This window comes from Aquarana catesbeiana, linkage group LG05 (genome assembly GCF_042186555.1).
Source record: "Aquarana catesbeiana isolate 2022-GZ linkage group LG05, ASM4218655v1, whole genome shotgun sequence".
In the NCBI taxonomy this organism is placed as follows: domain Eukaryota; kingdom Metazoa; phylum Chordata; class Amphibia; order Anura; family Ranidae; genus Aquarana; species Aquarana catesbeiana.
Genome location: NC_133328.1, coordinates 608,630,237 through 608,647,337, shown reverse-complemented (window position 1 = coordinate 608,647,337; position 17,101 = coordinate 608,630,237). Strand labels below are relative to the sequence as shown.

Below are 17,101 nucleotides of genomic sequence, written 5' to 3'. Positions count from 1 at the left end.
GACGAGTGACGTGTATCAAAGTTCCCTGGCCAGGGGGCGGGGCTGTACGGGACACCGAGCGGCGGGAACAAAGCAATTGAAATCAAAGCTGTTCCAGTGATATCCCTCACGCTCTTATCCAGCCGGCAATGCTCTTCCTCTCCTCTGCACCCCTGCATGATGGACACAGGTAATCAATAGGGGAAAGCGCCTATGGTCAAAAAGTTGGGTTACCAAATATAAAGTACCATCATCCCAGAAATCTACTAGCAAAAGGAGGCAGGAAGTGGGGAGAGCCGCAGTTCGCTGCTTCTGTCGGCAATTGTCCCCACCCCCCACACACAGGAAAAAAAAATAAATTGCATCCAGTGATAACAGAGATTGCAAAAGTGACTTGGATTGAAACCTGTACATTATTGTCTATTGTATTTTCCAATGATTGCGCTGTAATTATCACACAAAAAAAACACTATGCATCTGTGAACTGTTGTATGTTCATTACCTCTCTTCTATGCCACATTATAGACTTTACTCTCCTGAGGAAGCGGTGAATACCGCGAAACCGGTCGAGAATCCAAGTCACTTTTGCAATCTCTGTTATCACTGGATGCAATTTATGTGGTTGTATACATTACTTTGTCCTGTATTACAACTGTATATGCTATTATTATTGTAATATTTAGATATATATATCTCCTTTTAAAAATGGTTTTCTATTAAAAATACAGTTTTTATCCTACTATTTTTCTCCATTGCTTTGTACTAATATCTAACTATCTTCAGTACCGAAATAGTCCCTTGTGTTTTTTCCTGTGTGTGGGGGGTGGGGACAATTGCCGACAGAAGCAGCGAACTGCGGCTCTCCCCACTTCCTGCCTCCTTTTGCTAATGGACACAGGTAAGCTGCATGATTGACACAGGTAGGCAGCATGATTGACACAGGTAGGCAGCATGATGGACACGTTTAGGCAGCATGATGGACACGGGTAGGCAGCATGATGGACACGGGTAGGCAGCATGATGGGCGCGGCTAGTCAGCATGATGGGCGCGGCTAGTCAGCATGATGGGCGCGGCTAGTCAGCATGATGGGCGTGGCTAGTCAGCATGATGGGCGCGGCTAGTCAGCATGATGGGCACGGGTAGGCTGCATGATGGACACGGGTAGGCTGCATGATGGACACGGGTAGGCTGCATGATGGACACGGGTAGGCTGCATGATGGACACGGGTAGGCTGCATGATGGACACGGGTAGGCTGCATGATGGACACGGGTAGGCTGCATGATGGACACGGGTAGGCTGCATTATGGACACGGGTAGGCTGCATGATGGACACGGGTAGGCTGCATTGGTGGATGTGGGCGGGGCTGCATTGGCGGATGTGGGCGGGGCTGCATTGGTGGACGCGGGCGGGGCTGCATTGGTGGACGCGGGCGGGGCTGCATTGGTGGACGCGGGCGGGGCTGCATTGGTGGACGCGGGCGGGGCTGCATTGATGAGCACGAATAAAGTTGCTTAATGCTGCATAAAACATTTAAGTGTCATTTCATGAGATAATTTATGAGGGCGTGTTTAGGGGTGGAATTAGGGGCGGGGCGGGGCAGGGTAGAGGTTTGGTGCGGCAACTGGTGGCGAGTAACCCTTGAGGCCTGGCTAGTAGCTCAGGACTTGAAAATTTGAGCCCTGTTCACGGTACCTACAGGTAGGCCTTATTATAGGCTTACCTGTAGGTAAAAGTGGTGTAACTAGGTTTACAACCAATTTAAGGGGCTGTAAACCATTACATATAAGCAGTGAGGCTGGGTTCACAAATATGCAAATTGGATGCGGGTTTCCCCGCATGCAAATCGCATGACATGCAACTGTGACCAGCTCTCAATCGGTCTGGATTGCAGAAGGATCCTGTGCGTCTTTGGGTCCAGTTTAGATGCAAATTCAGGGAAAAATTTGCACCTGACTTGCAGACATACACTGGACCCCATGCTGTGAACACGGCCTAAAGTAACTAGTCTCAGGTGATACACAGAGATTAAACAAATCCTCCTGTACCTTGTTATCTGCAGCCCTTTCTTCTTCACAGATGTTCAAAGTACACAGACCAAAGGCTATTTCTGAACATCCAGAAAGCAAAGGGTGGAGGTCTGACGTCACACACTACACAGCGCTGAGTGTAATTTGAGATGTGGGTGGAGGGAATGGACACACCCCCCTCTACACAATCTCATAGGGAAACGTGCACAGCTGAGGCTTTCAATCACTTGGTGTGAGCTAGAGAGGAGCAGGGCCGTCTCCCGGGATTGCATGGTGTCAGCGTAAACTGTCAGAGGTTTACATCCACTTTAAGGAACTCAGCAGAGAGGTTGTTCCAAACATCTGGAACTCACCACAGTTCTTCTATGGATTTGGGTTGTTTTGGTAGTTTCTTGCTGGTCATGTAATCACAGACAGACTTTATATTGAGCTCAATGGCTCTGTGGGAATCATACCATCCCTTCCCGTACTCAGGGCTGTACGGTATGTTTGGGGTCATTGTAGAATTGAGACTAACCAGATGCCTCCCTGGTAATAATAAATAATGGATCAGTATCTACCTGTACTTTTTAGCACTCGGTAGAGACCACTAAAGCCTCAAGGTTTTTAACCTTAAAGCATTCTGTTTCATAGAGCAGGTAAGTATAACATGTTTATTATTTTAACCACTTGCCCTCCAGAAGATTTACCCCCCCCCCCCCCCCCCTTCATGACCAGGTCAATTTTTGCGATACGGCACTGCATTACTTTAACTGACAGTTGCGCGGTCGTGCGACACTGTACACAAATAACATTTATTTCCTTTTTCCCCCACAAATAGAGCTTTCTTTTGGTGGTATTTGATCACCACTGCATTTTTTATTTCTTGAGCTATAATCAAAGACAGACAATTTTGAAAAAAAAACTATTTTTTACTTTCGGCTATAAATCATACCCAATAAAAATTTGAAAAAAATTGAATTTCTTCATAAATTTAGGCCAATATGTATTCTGCTACATATTTTTGGTAAAAAAAAAAATCCCAATAAGCATATATTGATTGGTTTGTGCAAAAGTTATAGTTATCTACAATCTATGAGATATATACTGGAAGTTGTATTTGTTTTTATTTTTTTTATACTAGTAATGGCAACAATTAGTGATTTTGTGGTGGACAATTGGACACTGACACTTTGTGGGAACCAGTGACACTTAATAGAGTGGTCAGTGCTAAAAAATATACTGTCACTGTACTAATGAAAGGGGTTAAACATCTAGGGCGATCAAAAGGTTAACTGTGTACCTAGCCAGTGTTTTTGTGTAAACTGTGTGCTACTTTTACTAAGAGTGGATTTTATTCCCTGCTTCGCAGGGACAAAACGTCCATCACTTTCCACCCATCAGAATGGAGCTCTGCCTTGTTTACATAGGCAAAGTTCCATTTTGTGTCTCTGCCCCACGATCGGCAGGTGCCGGCAGACATACAATACCCGGCACTTGCAGATCGGCTTCTGCTGTGAGTAATCCCTAGGTGGAAGTGCAGAATCATGTATGTAATCATGTGTGTGTGTGTGTGTGTGTGTGTGTATATGTATATATATGTATATATATATATATATATATATATATATATATATATATATATATATATATATATACTTGATTCTGCACAGTAGGTCTGCCCTGCTGTAGCAGTCTTTAAAGTGTTACTAAACTCTTACAGGACTCTGCATTCACTATATCTGGTCTCCCACAGTACACAGAACATGGAAATACAATTATTTTAGTAAATATAAACTGCTAAATATCGTTCTTGTGACTTCTGTCAGTGTCTGGTTAAAGCTTAAAGGAGGAGTTTTCATTCTACTCTGAATGTCCTATGAGGCTGTAGGACCCCTGACCCTCTGTATGGACAGTGCTGATTGGCCCTGTGCTGATCACATGCACCCTCCTAATGGAACAAAAACCTCTCTAGCAATACACATCAAACTGAGCATGTGCAGAGTGCCTTCAAAGGCTCTTTCTTATCAGGAGATGGATTGGAAACAATGGAAGAAGGGGAGGATGAGAGGATACAGGATCAAACAGCCTTTTTATACAATGCAGATGATTAACTCCTTAGGTTCCACAGTGAGCATAACAAGCATAATTTACTGCATATACAGACAGATTTTACTCTTGTGTGTGTGTGTAGTAACACCTTAAAGCATAACTCCACTTTTGTTGAGAAAAAAACATTCCCCTCTGGGTGATCTATGTACATTGCAAGGATTATAACCACCTTTGTTGCAGATTCCTACCATTTGTTATTCTGAAGAAATCCCTGTATTTGCCTCTGTGATAAGTGGGTCTAATGGGAGTGGTTTCATAATTATCTATCAGATGTGCACCTGCAGAGCACTAATGAGGAAATCTGCTGGGCCTGCATCCCTTTCCACGTGTTCCTACAGGGTGTATCTCGCCAAAAATGACATTTTTGTTGCAGGGGATGCCTGAAATCTGTCTTTTTATCTTAGACAGACTTCTGGGAAAATTGAGGAGCCAATCACACAAGCAGGAAATGTTTCTGGGGAGTGGTCAGTACACATTCTGTGTACAGAACAACTCCAGGTAGCCATATTGCATTGCATTTAAATAAAATTACAAAGGCTGCAGTGCAGATTGAAAAGGAAAGGTAATTTTTAATAACATTCATTTGCAATATGATTAGTGTCACAATTGTATACGCTATATTATTATTTCTCTGTTTGCTATTTTTTCCCCACAAAAGTGGAGTTACCCTTTAAGTGTTTAAAAAAAATGCTTTTACAACCACTTTAAATGACCAAATTCCCAAATCCATGTGCAGAATTGCAGCTCCAAACCTGCAAGGAATCTCAACCATATTTTACAGTTGCCTCTAGACCAGGGGTCTCCAAACTTTCCAAGCAAAGGGCCAGTTTACTGTCCTCCAGGCTTTAGGGGGGCCGGACTGTTACCAGTGGGGGTAGAAAATACCCTGGCATCAGCACCCCCATTATCAGTTTTAATGGGAGGAGTAGTGCCCCATTGTTGATATCAATGAGGAGAATAGTACCCCATTGATTGTGTCAGTAGGGGGAATGGTGTCCCTTTTATTGATGTCAGTTGTTGGAATGGTGCCCCAAGGGCCAGATAAGAGCAAGCAAAGGGCCACATCCAGCCCCCGGGCCGCAGTTTGGAGATCACCGCCCTAGACACTCATCCTTGTACTGCTCGCCAAGCCTTTGGCAACCAAAATGCCAAACTTGGACTCGTTAATCCAGAGAATCTGCTGCCATTTTTCTGCACACCAGTCTTTGCGTGTTCATACATAGGTGACCTGCTTGACCTTGTTTCCAAGTCAAAGGTATGTCTTTTTAGCAGTACGTCTTCTATGAAGACCACATCTGACTAAACTTCTGATATTGAAGGTAGGTGCACCATGGTCCTTTTGGTTTCTTCCAAGTTTGGGATGATTGTGCCATTGGACATTTTCCAATTGTGAAGGGAAGTCAGCATATGCCATTTCCTTGGCTGAGCACTGCGTGTTCCATTCTCAGCGTTGCCCGTTTCTTTGTTCTTCTACAGAAGAGCTTGGGCAGCACATCTGTATATACCTGTCTGCTATAAAATATCTGCCCATAGGAGACCTTGTTAATGCAGTAGGACCGCACTGTGTCATGTGGCTGTGCTCAGTCTAGTAATTTGGTTAAGATGTTTTGCTTTGAACTGTCTTCAACGACCTCAACCTGTTAGTAGAACATGACTTCTCCTCCCCCGGTATATTCCTCCTACCCAGCAGATTCTGTTTGATTTATTGTATTTTAATGTACATGTTCTCATGTGGATCATTAGCACTTGTTTGGTATAATTGTTTAATCATGCACTAGACCATATGCTTCCATAACTGTATGCAAGTGTTCCTGGGGGAATTGATGTTGTTTCAAAGGCAAAGAGTGGGCATGCCAAATATTTATTTGGATTTTTTTTCTATTGATAATGTATACACTCTCCGGACACTTTTTTATGTACACCTGTCACATAGTAGGTGAGGTCGAAAAAAAGACACAAGTCAATCAAGTCCAACCTATGTTCAATTGTTTGGTAACACAAACTGCTAATCAGCCAATCACATGGCAGCAACTCAATGTAAATACATTATAGGCATCTATAAGTGGTGAAGACGACTTGCTGAAGTCAAACTGAGCATCAGAATGGGGAAGAAAAGGGATTTAAGTGACTTTGAACGTGGCATTGTTGTTGGTGCCAGACAGGCTGGTCTGAGTATTTGAAAAACTGCCGATCTCTCGGGTTTACAGAGAATGGTCCAAAAAAGAGAAAATATCCAGTGAGCGGCAGTTGTGTGGAGGAAAATGCCTTGTAGATGTCAGAGGAGAATGGACAGACTGGTTCCAGATGATAGAAAGGAACAGTAAGTCAAATAACCATTCGTTACAACCAAGGTATGCAGAGTACTATCTCTGAACGCACAACACATTGAACCTTGAAGTGGATGGGCTACAGCAGCAGAAGACCAGGTTCCACTCCTGTCAGCTAAAGACAGGAAACTGAGGCTACAGTTCGCACAGGCTCACCGAAATTGGACAATAGAAGATTAGAAAAAACGTTGCCTGGTCTGATTGATCTTAATTTCAGCTGCGACCTTCATATGGTAGGGTCAGAATTTGGCATAAACAATATAAAAAGCATGAATCCATCCTGCCTGGGAGATTCCCATCATGAATGTGCAGCCGACAAATCTGCAGCAACTGTGTGATGTTATCATATCACTATGGACCAAAATCTCTGAGGAATGTTTCCAACACCTTGTTAAATCTAGCCATAGGGAAGTCCTCGTGCGTCAGAGGGGGGTGGGGTCACCCGGGAGCGTCACCATGTGGCCACGCCCTCAGTTATAAAAGAACTGTCACCTGCGAGGACGCGTCATACGGCGGGTGCCTCCCATGAAGGAGGGTCAGTCGCAGCTTTTTTTTTTCTTTTTTTTTCTTTTTTGGTCCACAGAGCGAGAGAAGAAGATAAATGGACTTCGTGTATACACCGCTCCTTCACAACTCCTGCCCATTGAAATCAATGGGACAGCGCGGCTATACCGCCGGCAAAGCGCCTCTGCAGAGGTGCTTTATGGTGGTTTTTAACCCTTTCTCGGCCGCTAGCGGGGGGTTAAATCGCCACGCTAGTGGCCGAATACCGAGGGTAAAGCGCCGCTAACAATAGCGGCACTTTACCACCAACCCTGCCCCGGTGTGAAAGGGGCCTTAGAAATGTCATTTTGTGCAGGGACTGTTCTAAACACGGGAAAAATGCGCTACTTTACAGGCATACTATAGATGCCCCCCAGGTACAAAATTTAAAGGAATATTTCACTTTTATTGTTTCACTTTAAGCATCATTAAAATCACTGCTCCCGAAAAAACGTCCGTTTTTTTTTTTAAACTTTTTTTTGCATTGATACATGTCCCCTGGGGCAGGACCCGGGTCCCCAAACACTTTTTTTGACAATAATTTGCATATAAGCCTTTAAAATGAGCACTTTTTTTTATTATTCATGTTCGAGTCCCATAGACTTTAACAGTGTTCTTGTGTTTGAACAAATTTTTTGCCTGTTTGCATGTTCTGCTGCGAACCGAACAGGGGGGTGTTCGGCTCATCCCTAATGCCCAACAGGCATGTATACAGCTACCATATTTTTCGCTCCATAAGACGCACCTAGATTTTAGAGGAGGAAAACAAGAAAAAAAATATTTACCAGTGCCCATGAAATGCAGCCTGACCTGTGCCCATGAAATGCAGCCTGACCTGTGCCCATGAAATGCAGCCTGACCAGTGCCCTTGAAATTCAGCCTGACCAGTGCCCTTGAAATTCAGCCTGACCAGTGCCCTTGAAATTCAGCCTGACCAGTGCCCTTGAAATTCAGCCTGACCAGTGCCCTTGAAATTCAGCCTGACCAGTGCCCTTGAAATTCAGCCTGACCTGTGCCCTTGAAATGCAGCCTGACCAGTGTCAATGAAATGTAGGCTGATCAGTGCCAATGAAATGCAGCCTTACCAGTCCCATGAAATGCAGCCTGACCTGTGCCATTGAAATGCAGCCTTACCACACAGAGCTCTGTCACGTCACGGATTCCCCTCCTATGATACAGGTCACACGGATTCAATGTATCATTGGATTAGTGTTCCGTCTATCTAGGAGGTGGGACTTTGTTACGGTCCTTCACCTCGCAGACTGCCATTCCCTGGTGAGGACGTCATCACATCCGCCTGTCACTCAGATAGAAGACGGAGCAGCCCGAGTGGCCGCCGCATCCATACTCTATTCGGCAGCTCGGGCTGCTCTGTCTTCTGTCTGTGGCTGAGTGACAGGACCAGCCGGGAGATCGCCCGGCACTAGCGGGAGGGGGGGGGGTTCCTGGTCAGAATTCGCTCCATAAGACGCACGGACATTTCCCCATTTTGGGGGAAAAAAGTGTGTCTTATGGAGTGAAAAGTACAGTACTTTAGCTTTATAATACGCACATTATTGTTTCATATCATGTGATAATTTTAGGGATTAATTATAACGCACATACAGATCCAACTACTTTTAGCTGATTTAGCACCGCTGTTATGGCAACGGCCGAAGCCAGACATAGCGGGGCATGGCTAGGATGTGACACGTCATAAACTCTGCCCCACCGTGCCCATAATCACAGCCTCACCGTTCCCATAATGCAGTCTCACCGTGCCCATAATCTCAGCCTCACCGTTCCCATAATGCAGTCTCACCGTGCCCATAATCTCAGCCTCACCGTTCCCATAATGCAGTCTCACCATGCCCATAATCTCAACCTCACCGTTCCCATAATGCAGTCTCACCGTGTCCATAATCTCAGCCTCACCGTTCCCATAATGCAGCCTCACCGTGCCCATAATCGCAGCCTCACCGTGCCCATAATCGCAGCCTCACCGTGCCCATAATCGCAGCCTCACCGTGCCCATAATCGCAGCCTCACCGTGCCCATAATCGCAGCCTCACCGTGTCCATAATCGCAGCCTCACCGTGCCCATAATCGCAGCCTCACCGTGCCCATAATCGCAGCCTCACTGTGCCCATAATCGCAGCCTCACCGTTCCTATAATGCAGCCTCACCGTGCCCATAATCGCAGCCTCACCGTGCCCATAATTGCAGCCTCACCGTGCCCATAATTGCAGCCTCACCGTGCCCATAATTGCAGCCTCACCGTGCCCATAATTGCAGCCTCACCGTGCCCATAATTGCAGCCTCACCGTGCCCATAATTGCAGCCTCACCGTGCCCATAATTGCAGCCTCACCGTGCCCATAATTGCAGCCTCACCGTGCCCATAATCGCAGCCTCACCGTGCCCATAATCGCAGCCTCACCGTGCCCATAATCGCAGCCTCACCGTGCCCATAATCGCAGCCCCACCGTGCCCATAATGCAGCCTCACTGTAGTCAGTGCCTGCGCCTGGATTACACAGTCTGCGGGCATCTCCCGCTGTGTGTCTCGGAGCTGAGTGTGAAAACTTTGGCCGAGCTGTGAGAAAAGTCCCGCCCTCCTCCTAGATCAGCTCTTTTGATAGACAGAAAACTGCATCTACTACACGAGCTGATCTAGGAGGAGGGCGGGACTATTCTCACAGCGTGGCCAAAGTTTTCACACTCAGCTCCGAGACACACAGTGGGAGATTCCCGCAGACTGTGTATGACATATAGTGGAGGAGGAGGAGGGAGCGGAGCGCTGCAGCCACAGCTTGGCCCAAAGCGGCCCCAGGGCAGGCAGCCTATCGATCAAAAATTTTTTGATCGATCAAAAAAATTAACGATTAATCGAGGAATTAATCTTTAATTTCCACAGCCCTAGATAATTTAATATGCATTTCTATATTCTTGAGAGATAATCTTGTTCACTCTTTTTAATATTTTAATATTAATAAAAAACTGGCACTATTAAAATCCCCCTTTCCAGTTCTCTCTAAATAGACCAGCTTATTCGGTTACATGGCCACGTTTGAAGTTTACGACCAGCCAGAGCTCTGCCTGTTCAGGCGTCCCTGCGAGGCTCGGCCTGTTAACAGCTGCGAGGTGACGGTGTGTGCCGGATCACCGCGCTATTTCTTCCAGCCTTTTTATAGTAACACAATTGACTTTCTGTTCTGGAAGGTCATACTGGAAGAAAGACCTGCTGAGACAAGACACACATCATTAGTGTCACCCTTCTGCAGGTGACGAGACACCGATATTTTATACAGCACTGACTTTTTTTATATCCTGGTCTTGCTGCTAATGGTTAAAGGAGAAGTCCACCAAAGTACTGTGTGTGTGTTATTTTGTCATAGTGCCCAAATGATGGAAGCTGGCAATTCGAGAAGTTTTATATCTAAAGCCCCACTTCGGGCACCAGATAAAGAAATAACATTGTAGTGGGGTCTTCCTTCACTGTGAGGGTTAAATGCACTTTAACTAGTACCTTTTGAAGCATCTTCTCATTGGCGCTTTAACTGATGACCGCGCTGTGATGTCATCAAGTGCAATGCAGGACCAACAGTCTGTATTGTACGAGGACAGCGGGAGCCCATCCGCAACCCAGAGCACCTTGGGGCCTCATGCACACCAGAGGTTTTTGATGCTGTTCTTAGAGAAGTCTGGTGTTTTTGTTTTGTTTGGTTTGTTTTTGTTTTTTGTTTTTCAGCATCAGCATAAATCCTCCTGCATGTTCGCCTATGTGCCCATGCATACATAGGCGTTTCCATGAGCAGTGGCGTTATGGCAGAAAAAACACTTAACACTTGTAAATTATTATTCTGTCCAATAGAATGAATTAATGCCCAAGCGATTGATGAACCTAAGGTATTGCATGCGTTTCCAAGCATCAAGCATTTTTTTTTTCCTGCCAAGTGTCTAGAAGAGATAGCAAAATTGTCCAGTGTGATGTGACTTTACCCTGCTAGAGCAAGGAATAAAGTCAGTGTTACAGATTAATCCCCTACTCTGAGAGTTACCAAGAATTTAAACTTTACAGTATGGGGGGGGGGGCACTGCAATGTTTTAGTTTTTTTTAAAATTTTTTTATTGTCTATTGACACACACAGCACAGCTTGACCCCGCCCCCACTCCCTTCTCACATTTGATTGGCAGCAGCAGGAGCCAGTTGCTCCTGTCGCCGTCTCTGAGAAAGTGAAAGAGAAACAAAACTAGTGGAAGGTTCTTTACCTTAAAGGAGTTGTAAAGGCAGAAGGTTTTTTATCTCAATGCATTAAGATAAAAAAACCTTCTGTGTGTAGCAGCCTCCCCAGCACTCCCTGATTACTTGAGTAGCAGAGAAAGAAAGATATCACCGCTCTAGGAAGGCCGATTAGGAACAAACATCTCCTCCATGCTGGAAGCAACAGGTGTTGGCAATGCCTGTGCAATGAAGTAGTGACAAAAAAGTCCTGGACAGCCACACTCAAAATAATATATTGCCTTTATTGAATAGCGATCATTAAAGATACATGACACAGCAGGAAATCTGACGCGTTTCACACTGTAGTCAGCGCTTAATCATAGCTGATTACTTACCTGGGCCCCATCTCTCTCCAGCAAAGTCCACGAAGGACACTGCTCCTGATTGGCTGAGACACAGCAGTGGCGCCATTGGCTCCCACGACTTTCAATCAAAGTCAGTCAGCCAATCAGGGGAGAAAGTGGGCAGGGCCAGGTTGGGGCTCCGTGTCTGAATGGATACACTGATCTCTGATCTCTGACTCGGCTCGGGTGCCCCAATGGAAAGCTGCTGACTGTAGGGGCACTCGATAGGAGATAGGGGCCAGGAGCAGCAAAGAGGGACCCAAGAAGAGGAGGATCCGGGCTGCACTGTGCAAAACCAACTGCACAGAGGAGGTAAGGATAACATTTTTTTCTTTTTTTTTTTAAATGAGACTTTACAATCACTTTAATGTAGGTAATGCATTAAAATAATTTTAAAAAACGTCTGACTTCAGAACCACTTTTACTTCAGCTAAGTGCAGTACACGGGACTTTTTTTCTTTTTTTTCAGTCTTTTAAAGTGTGAAAAGAAAATGACTATCCTAAGCCCTTTCTCTGTGAATAACTAAAACTGACTGAGGGAATATGGAAGAATTGGGGAGGGTCTAGCTAAGACTAAACTAACCAGCGCTATACAGGAGGGGAGAGCAGAGGAAGTTGCCAAGTCCCCAAAACCACCACTAGATGTCAGCAGAGTACAAAAAAAAAGTGAAAACCTCATGCCGTTCAATACATGACATAAAAAATACATGAAAGTGGAGCGGAACAGTGTCTGCAGCATTGGCGGCAGGTCCATAAGGAGCGCAGGGGCGCCACCCCCCTAATCTCCATGCAGGGCACCGGACGCATAGATTTCTTTCTTTTTTTTTTTTTTCTTTTTTTTTTTGCAAAACTTCAAAAAGGTTTGGCTCTGTGCCCTGAGCCCACCCACTCGTGACATTAGTGAATCAACATTCGCTATTGTCTTCCTGCTTCTCCTCCCGGCCAATCTTAAGACGGGATTGGCCGGGTGAAGAGGCCGGGGAAGCCACCCGTGACCTAAATGGGGTAAGTTCAGAACGGGTGGGGGGTGGGGGGGCAGACCAGCTGCCACTGGTCTGCAGGTTGCCCTTCACCCAAATTTCCATTTTCTTTAACCACTTCAGCCCCGGAAGATTTGGCTGCTGAATGACAAGGCCATTTTTTGTGATTCGGCACTGCGTCGCTTTAACTGACAATTACGCGGCCGTGCGACGCTGCACCCAAACAAAATTGACGTCCTTTTTTTCCCACAAATAGAGCTTTCTTTTGGTGGTATTTGATCGCCTCTGCGGTTTTTATTTTTTGCGCTATAAACAAAAAGAGATCGACAATTTTGAAAAAACGCATTCTTTTTTACTTTTTGCTATATAAATATCCCCCAAAAATATATAAAAAAAACCTATTTTTTCCCCTCAGTTTAGGCCGATATGTAGTCTTCTACATATTTTTGGTAAAAAAAAAAATCGCAATAAGCGTATATTGATTGGTTTGCGCAAAAGTTATAGCGTCTACAAAATAGAGGATAGTTTTATGGCATTTTTGTTATTTATTTTTTTTACTAGTAATGGCGGCGATCTGCAATTCTTATCGGGACTACGACATTATGGCGGACACATCGGACAATTTTGACACATTTTTGGGACCATTGGCATTTATACACTGATCAGTGCTATAAAAATGCATTGATTACTGTAAAAATGTCACTGGCAGTGAAGGGGTTAACACTAGGGGGCGATCAAGGGGTTAATTGTGTTCCCTGGGAGGTGATTCAAACTGCAGGGGGAGGGGACTGACTAGAGGAAGTGGGGGATCGTTGTCCCTAGCTAATAGGAACACCCGATCTGTCACTCCTCTCAGAACCGAGCACAGATTTGTGGGTTTACACACACACTTCCGTGTTCTGTCCCTCGTGCTCGCGATCGCTCGTGGCTGGCTGTCATCGCGACCGTCGGTCACGAGCATCGGCACCCCCGCAGTGCAGCCGGTGCTTGCACTAGCCTGCTATCCCGATCCCGCGAGCCGACATATAGCAGTTTGCGGGATTGTTCCAACCTGCCGCAGTAAAATGACTATAGTGGAAATCTCCACCTACCTGAACACTCAGCACTCGGGCAGACCCTGCAGTTTATTATGTACCTGTGGTATACAGATCAGCCAAAAAGGTATATAGTGGCAATATTTTAATGTAAAAAGCAGATTTATAAGCTATGGGCACTGCGGGGGGGGCGGATAAACTTTTTTCATTTTACTGGGTTTAGTTACTCTTTAACTTTGGAAAACATTTTAAACCCTATGAAGAAAAGCTGACCATATTAGCAGCCCCACAAAAGTGGTAGGTTTTCCTGTCCTCTACAACTGTCATTTTTGCAGGTCAGCTTATCTACCTATAAATGTATATAATTAAATGTCAGTTCATATACTATATACTACCATTGCACGTATTAACCACATACCAGTACAATAGTTTTGTTATGACGGGCCTTTACTAGGCTCCCAGCCTTAAATTGTTGCTATTAAGGACCCGGTGACGGGTATACTTCACAACATGCATGGTATAGGTACGCATGGACAACAGATGGCTGTTAGCTGATCTATTTCGGGTTGGGTTTTCTCTGCCGTAGCTCCCAGGAGATGAGATGGTTCTGGAGAGATATGCCCAAGGCGTAGACATGCACCCTCGGGTGGTGTGAGTGCCATGGCTATGAAGCATGTGTCTATTAAAAGAAAAAAAAAATATGTGGATGAAATGAACTCTATCTGATGAACAAGCTAGCACCTACCTACTTCTTTTATTTCACTTCTAATAGCAGGCAACTGCCATGAGGCAAGATCACAGTGTTCATGGCACAGATGTACTGAGAAATGTTGATACTACAACAGTTATAATGCCGATCAGGAGTGACATAACTTCATTAGCAGATGAAGGACATCAGATGATGGAATCCAAAGCTGGGTCAATTCCAAGTCCATGATATTCAGAAAACCACGTGAAGGTGGATCTACTGTATTACAGTTTTAAAATGATGGTACAGAAAGCTGTATAAAAAGTTATTTTAAAGGGCCAGTCCATCCAAAACCTGACAGTTCAGTGTTTGGCAGATGTTGGGCAGCTAAACCTCTCTACTATTGGTGAAAGTTCTTCACTCAAAGTTCTCAGGTCTGCAAATCTGCTGGGCCCTTTATTAGGGACTTCCTCCATCCCTGCTAGACTTCCACTTTATTTTATATCTTGGAGAATGTATCAGGAGAAGCTGGATCATGCAAAGATGGACGAGACCTCCCAGATGTACCAGGCAGACAGGCAGGGAAACCTTGCTGTTGAACTATGCAAGAGAAGTATTGGGCCTCATTCACATTGGAAGTTTTTTGACATTTTTACAGCAGCTGTTTTTGGCTGTAGATGTTTTTTTCCACAGTCATTAAATGCTCCATCGCCTTATCCAATGTGTCCATGCACACATAGGCTGTTATCAGCCGTTTTGGGGAGTGGCGTTTTTGAGCATTAAAAAAACCCAAAACTAGTGGGTTCTGAGAGACGTTTTTCAGCTGTAAAAACGCTCTAACGCTGATAAACATCAGTAAACGCTCAAAAACATCGCTCACCAGCGATTTTTAACGTTTTTGATCCATTGAAAAAAATTTTTTTTTTAATTTTCTTCTTCAAAAAAAAAAAAAGCTAAAACGATAACGCGGAAAAACTCTTAAACGAAAATAATTGCTAAAAAACGCTATTGCAAAAACATTGAAAAAAGTTGAAAAACTCACTGCAAAGCTACTGACTTTTTTATAAGTTATTTTAACGTCCAGTGTGCATGAGGCCTTTTTAAAAAACCTTCTCTGTGCAGCAACCCTCCCTAATACTTACCTAAGCCTCATCTTATTTCAGAGCTGTGCACAAGTGCCTCAGCTGTCCCAGGTCTCTACCTCCTCATTGGCTGAGACTGCAGCATTAGCCATTGGGTCCTGCTACTGTCCATCACAGCGAGTGAACCAATAAGGAGAGAGTGGGGCCGAGCCACGCTTTGTGTGTGAATGGACACACAGAGCAGCAACTCGGAAGCCCGCCATAGCAAGTTGCTTGCTGTGGGGGCACTAGGCAGGAGGGAGGGGCCAGGATGCTGGCAGGGCACCTGAGAAGAGGAGGATCTGCTCTGTACAAAACTACTACACAGAGCAGGTAAGTATAACATATTTGTATTAAAAAAAAAAAAAAAAAGCTTTAAAGGGGTTGTAAACCTCCTTTTACTTACCTGAACCCAGTCTTTCCAGCGATGGGGATGAGCACTGCAGCTCCAGCCGGTGTCTTGGGTCTTAATTGGATAGATTGATAGCAGCGCAGCCATTGGCTCCCACTGCTGTCAATCAAATCCAATGACATGGGAGCCGGGGGCGGGGCCGAGTCCTGCTGTCTGTGTCAATGGACGCAGCAGCAGGACACTGGAGTGTGCCCGTGAGAAGAGGAGCCAGGAGGGCCGCTGAGGGACCCAATAAGAGGAGACTGCACAGAGGAGGTAAGTATGACATGGTTTTTTTTTGTTTTTATTTAAACTGAACCTTTACATATCCTTTAATGTCACTTTAACCAAGGAACTGGGTTAGTCCACCACGCTCCACCTGTAAACAAATATTGCCTTTGAATGGACTGACCTTTTAAGGAAAGCCGTAATAAAACCAGACGTGTTTAAGTAAAATATGCCATATTTTCTTTTTAGGATCGTGTCATTTTCTTGTTAATTTTAAGCATATATTCTTTCTTTACAGGGAACACAAATAGAATTCCATATCGGTGCCATTTTAGGAATTTCTACAATGGCAGGTAAGAGTGAACTCAACATTGTTTGTTCTGTTTTTTAAATGGACTTGTATTTGTCACAGAAAAACGTTACATTAAAGTGGTTGTAAACCCCATTCATGAAATTTGAACAAAGCACATATATCTGTAGTGTTTACTTGTCTCTCTACAAAGGTCTAAGTGTTGTTTCTCTCTGGTGCTCCGTTCCTCTGTTATCAGCACAGTCACTTTTGACAAGTTCTCCAACACATATGAGGTAAAAATTTGTGTCGGGGAGGGAGATAAGCAGATGGCTTGTCTATTCAGAATACAGCACTACATGTTCCTTCATTCCTCTGCCTATGTGGAGGGGGAGGGTGTGTCCCTTTCCTTCAATCAGTTCTCACACAGTGTAAGTGCGATCCCTTCACCCTTCCCTATGTACTGCTGGCAGATGAAGAAAGATTTCTGACACGATCTGCACTTTTGAAATGGTGTAGAAAGGGGAAGACTGCAGACAAACAAGTACAACTTATGTAAGAGATTTTGTTTCATCTCTGTATCATTTGAGGCCAGTCACTTCACTGGGTATATGTAAGGGTTTACAATCGCTTTAAGGCCTGATGCACACTGAAAGTCTGTCTCTAAACATCCCTGCATGTTGGTATATGTGTCTATGCACACATTGGCATTTAAAAGAGTTTAGGGCAGTTTTTTTTAAACCTTTTTGTAGTCAAGGCAAACTTTGAAATTGCTCACACCAGTCTGAGGGCT

General features: G+C 44.7%; 1 protein-coding gene across 1 annotated transcript in view; it reads left to right on the top strand.

Annotated features, from left to right (window-relative positions):
• TMEM65 (transmembrane protein 65) overlaps window positions 1-17,101 on the top strand; it is a 182,673-nt gene that overhangs the window by 132,831 nt on the left and 32,741 nt on the right. The window contains exon 4 of the mRNA XM_073632227.1: window positions 16,318-16,372. Within this exon, the coding sequence (XP_073488328.1) occupies window positions 16,318-16,372 (55 nt within the window). The remainder of the gene's footprint in view (window positions 1-16,317; window positions 16,373-17,101) is intronic.